At 57.5% G+C, this 5437-nt stretch overlaps 1 protein-coding gene across 1 annotated transcript; it reads left to right on the forward strand.

Moving 5' to 3' along the window:
* Positions 1-763: 763 nt before the first annotated feature.
* On the forward strand, positions 764-4382 carry PCDH8 (protocadherin 8). Its single transcript, XM_065657919.1, has 3 exons — positions 764-3175; positions 3315-3525; positions 4009-4382. Exons 1-3 carry the CDS (start codon positions 764-766, stop codon positions 4380-4382), a joined length of 2997 nt encoding a protein of 998 aa, XP_065513991.1.
* The last annotated feature ends 1055 nt before the right edge of the window (positions 4383-5437 follow it).

Consider the following 5437-nt stretch of genomic DNA (forward strand, 5'->3'; position numbering starts at 1 on the left):
AGTGCCCCAGGCTTAAGAAACCCGGGCGGTGACATGCATACTAAAGCATGCGGGGACACTTCCTGAAAGGCGACTTACGGCGCTGATCACAGGCTCTCACGCGAGTAACACACCACTCCGGGCGCGCAGCTGAATGCCGCCACCCGCCCCCCCTCGCCGCACCCCGCTAATCCGCGCCCGCCGCCGCTCCGCGCCCGCGCACCCACCCGCGCCCGCGCGGGACGCCACGGCACGACGTGCCACGGCACGGCATGCCACGACACGGCACCTGTCCGACCTGTGGCACAATTAACAAACCCCTCTGCGCATTTTTTACTCCGCGCTCCCCGCGCCAGCTCCGTTGCCGCGCCTCCGGAGAGACAGAAAACACGGGAGGGCGAGGAAAGAAAGAAAAAAAGAAATAAATAAAGGGGGGAAAGGGGATGAAGCCGGGAAAAAAGGAAAAAACCCAAACCCCGGAGAGTTAAAGAAAACAAAGGCGAGCGCCCCGCGCCCCCGCTCCCGCCGGCTGACGGAGCCGCCCCGGTTCGGGGACCGCCGGGGGGCGAGGGGGGGAGCCGCCCGCGCCCCGCCGCCTCCCATTGGCTCCGCCGCCTGCTCATTTGCATACCGCCGTTTATGAAAGACCGTGCGGCGGCGCGGAGGGGCGCAGACGGCGGTGGAGGGTGCGCGGAGCCGCACCCCGGGTACCGCGCATCACCCCCCGGGTACCGCGCATCACCACCCCGGACCGCACCGTCGGGCTGAGCCCCGCGCAAGTGCCATGAGCCCCCTGCGGCTGCTGGCCGTCGCCTGCCTGCTGGCCCTGTCCCACTGCAAGACGGTGAGGTACCGCACCGACGAGGAGGGCGCGCCGGGCACGGTGATCGGTACCTTGGCCGACGAGATGCCGGTGAAGGCGCCGGGGGAGATGAGCTTCCGCCTGATGCGGCAGTTCAGCAACAGCTCGCTGGTGCGGGTGCGGGAGGAGGACGGGCAGCTGAGCATCGGTGAAGGGGGGCTGGACCGGGAGCGGCTGTGCGGGCAAGCCCCCCAGTGCGTCCTGGCCTTCGACGTGGTGAGCTGCTGGCGGGAGCGCTACCGCCTGGTGCACGTGGAGCTCGAGGTGCGTGACATCAATGACAACGCGCCCCGCTTCCCCCGTGCCCAGATGACGCTGGAGGTGTCAGAGAGCGCTGCACCTGGCACTCGCCTCCCGCTGGAGGTGGCTGTAGATGAGGATGTGGGCTCCAACTCCATCCAGAGCTTCCAGGTCTCCCTCAACAGCCACTTTGGTGTGGAGGCACAGACACGGGCAGATGGAGCACGCTGTGCTGACCTGGTGCTGCTCCAGGAGCTGGACCGTGAGCGGCAGCCCTCCTACACGCTGGAGCTGGTGGCCAAGGATGGAGGCAGCCCAGCACGCTCGGGCACAGCCACCGTGCACGTCCGTGTCCTCGACGCCAACGACAACAGCCCTGCCTTTGCCCAGGGCTCAGTCACAGTGGAACTGCCCGAGGACGCGCCACCTGGCTCCCTGCTGCTCGACCTGGATGCCGCTGACCCTGACGAGGGCCCCAATGGCGAGGTGGTCTATGCCTTCGGCAGCCAGGTGCCCCCCGAGGCACGGCGGCTCTTCCGCCTTGACCCACGCTCAGGCCGCCTCACGCTGGAGGCCGCCGTGGACTATGAGCGCACCCGCACCTATGAGCTGGATGTGCGTGCCCAGGACCGCGGCGCCAGCCCCCGCACCGCCACCTGCACCGTCATCGTGCGCCTCACTGATGTCAATGACAATGCGCCGCGCATCAGCATCAGTGCCCTCCGTGGTGCCGCCAGCGCGGCTGGCGTGGCCTACGTCAGCGAGGCAGCGGCCAGCGAGAGCTTCGTGGCCCTTGTCAGCGCCTCAGACCGTGACTCAGGTGCCAACGGGCAGGTGCGCTGCAGCCTCCGAGGCCACGACCACTTCGCCCTGCAACGTGCCTACGAGGACAGCTACATGATCGTCACCACAGCTGCACTGGACCGCGAACGCATCCCTGAGTACAACCTCACTGTGGTGGCTGAGGACCTGGGCTCACCACCCTTCAAGACCGTCCGCCAGTACACGGTGCGGGTGAGCGATGAGAATGACAACGCGCCACTCTTTGCCAAGCCTCTCTACGAGGTGGCCGTGCCAGAGAACAACCCTCCGGGTGCCTACATCACCACTGTGGTGGCCCGTGACCCCGATCTTGGCCACAATGGTAAGGTCACCTACCGGCTCCTGGAGACACAGGTCATGGGGGCCCCCATCTCCACCTACGTCTCAGTGGACCCTGCCACCGGGGCCATCTATGCTCTCAGGACGTTCAACTATGAGATCCTCAAGCAGTTGGATCTGAGGATCCAGGCCACTGATGGTGGGTCTCCGCAGCTCTCCAGCAGCACCCTTGTCAAAGTGAGGATGGTGGACCAGAATGACAACCCTCCTGTCATCATCCACCCAGTGCTCACCAATGGGACGGTGGAAATTGGTGTGTCCAGCAAGACCTCCCGTGACTCTCTGGTGGCCCAGATCAAAGCTCGAGACGCAGATGATGGGGCCAATGCCGAGCTTACCTTTGCCTTCCTGGAAGAGCCCCAGCAGGACCTTTTCACCATCAACCCAAGTACTGGGGACATTGTGCTGAGGGGTGACCTCTCTGAAGAGTTAGGACAGCTGTTCAAGGTCATCCTTACCGTGACAGACAATGGCAGACCCCCACTGGCCACAACCGCCACAGTAAACTTCCTGGTGACCGCCACTGCTCCTTCCAGTATCCAGGAGCTAGCCAAGCCCAGCTCCTGGGAAGGAAAGGCTTTGCAGTGGGACATCCCTCTGATCGTGATCATCGTCCTGGCAGGCAGCTGCACCCTCCTCCTGGTGGCCATAATCACCATCGCCACCACCTGCAACAGGCGCAAGAAAGGGAACGAGATCAAAAACAACACTTCCTTGAAGGACCAGATAGACATCTCCCACCTGGAGAAGGGCCGGCAAGAGGAGGGCAGCCAGCGGGGCAATGTGTTTGAGGTACGAACCTTTCCCAGCAAAACCTCTTTCACCAGCCCCGACCCTTCTCCAGCTGCTGAAGAGATTTCCACTGCTGAGAGCGGCATGGACAGCACTTGCCTCTACGAGGGTCAGAAGAAACTGAGAGGACCAAATGGGGAGGTAAGGTCTCACCGTGAGAAAGGGGGCCAGAGGGTGGGGAGGCATCTCGGGGGATGTGAATCACAGAGATGCGATTCTGATGTTGATTTGCCCTCCACCACTTCTCTCTCTCACATCTCCTTTGATCTCCCCACCCCAGCAGGGTATTGCTGCTGCTCCGAGCTACAGCAAGGAGCCTGCTCCCCCCGTGGCCATTTGGAAGGGGCACTCGTTCAACACCATCTCTGGCCGAGAGGCAGAGAAATTCAGTGGCAAAGACAGCGGCAAAGGCGACAGCGATTTTAATGACAGCGACTCAGATATCAGCGGAGATGCTCTGAAGAAAGATCTCATCACGCACATGCAGAACGGTAAGGGCTCAGCCCCTGCTCCCACCTGGCCCCTTCAGACAGATGGATGGGTGGACAGGGAGGTGGACAGAGGGACCCATCCTTGGGGCACAGTGATTTGGGAGGGCAGCTGGAGGGGGAAACCTGATGCTGTGTGACTCGAACTGCCGGTGTCTCCGCAGCGGGCTGCTAGATGCTGTATCCTTTCTGCACTGAGCACCCAGCACAAATTAGCAGATGCTGGAAGTGCTGTGGGATTAGGTTTTTTTTTCCTCCCCAAAAAGCTTCCCTTAAAGTTAGGATTGTGAGAACTGTCCCTAGCAAAACAATATAACCTTCCCAAGCATGTTTTTTCCACCGTGCCATAGAGCATCACCTCCTGACTCCCACAGTCGATGCATTGAATCATCCATCCCATGACTGATAACTCTGAGGATTACGAATGATGTGGATTTATTCCTGCAGTAACGATAGGTTTCTCCTCCCTCCTCTGTCTCTCTTTAGGTCTGTGGGCATGCACAGCCGAGTGCAAGATCCTGGGACACTCGGACCGCTGCTGGAGCCCCTCCTGCGGCCGAGCCAACCCTCACCCCCCTCCCCATCCTTCGGCACCCCTCTCCACCTTCTGCAAGAGCACATCCTTGCCCAGGGATCCCCTTCGCAGGGACAACTTTTATCAAGCCCAGCTGCCCAAAACAGTGGGGCTTCAGAGCGTCTACGAGAAAGTGCTGCACAGGGACTTTGACCGGACGATCACGCTCCTCTCCCCGCCGCGCCCCGCACGGCTCCCTGACCTTCAGGAGATCGGGGTGCCCCTCTACCCAGCCCCCTCAACTAGATACCTGGGCCCCCAGACTGAGACGGCTGAGAAGGTGTAGCCCAACACGCTCCCTGCCCGAGCACACACGTCCCTGCGCACACACGAGTAGGTCACTCCCGAGAGCCTTTAAGTTATTGACCAGATCCGGTGTCGTACGTGTAAATATGCAAGATGTGCCTTAAAAATGAAGTCGTTGGGAAAGATTTCCAATCACGTCGGTACTGTTTGATATTTGCAAACAAAAAAAATTGTTTGTAGTTAATGTAATTTTTATGAAATGTGCAGTATTTAATTTTTTTTTCATGTTTTCTACATTGGTTTTTTTTTTGCTTTTGGTTCACCCATGGCCTGCAATTTTTTGTAGTGTTTTTTAACCTGTACATTGTGTAATGTAATGTTTGTACATAATGAAAATTGGTTATATTTTTATATAATAAAAACTTTAAAAATGGGAATTCTTGCCAAAGGAGCTGTTTAAAAGACACAATAATAATAATTAATAATAATATCCTGAATATGTAGAACCTTGTAAGGGAAATTCCTCTTTCATGGTATAATAATAACCTAAGTAACCCAGTGTACTGAGAAGTTTGCCTTGCCAAATGTGACTTGTATTTCTTGAGTCTGTGGTCAGTTTAAAGTTAAATGTTATTTAATTGCCTTTGGTTCCTGTAATCTGTGTCACTGATAAACACTAATAAAGGTTTTGTGGTGTGTCAGAGGGATCTGTTCAGGGGTTTCATGCTTCAGCGCCTAGAAGTCTTTGCAGGTCAACACAAGTATTTTGTGCAGAGAAACGCGGTGGGGAGGAACATGAACGATGCTACGTTTAGTCTCGCCCATCCTTCATCTCTGGGAATACCTCACCAGAGGTTTAGCTCTAGAGATTTTAACAGTGGATTGCAGGGTGGGAGGGAGGGTTGTATGACAGAGGTGGCTTTTGGGTTTCACTACCTAGTCTGAGCTCTCCCAGCCCCATCCTTCACTGGTGGGAAGTAACAAAATTTAATGAAGCAAATGAAGCTGCATCCATCAACTGAGGTGTTCGTGCTGTGCAAATATCTTTGTGTCAGCAGTCACTCCAGCACTTTACTTTCTGATCTGCCCAAGGTG

Source organism: Caloenas nicobarica, chromosome 1, assembly GCF_036013445.1.
Source record: "Caloenas nicobarica isolate bCalNic1 chromosome 1, bCalNic1.hap1, whole genome shotgun sequence".
Taxonomy (NCBI): Eukaryota; Metazoa; Chordata; class Aves; order Columbiformes; family Columbidae; genus Caloenas; species Caloenas nicobarica.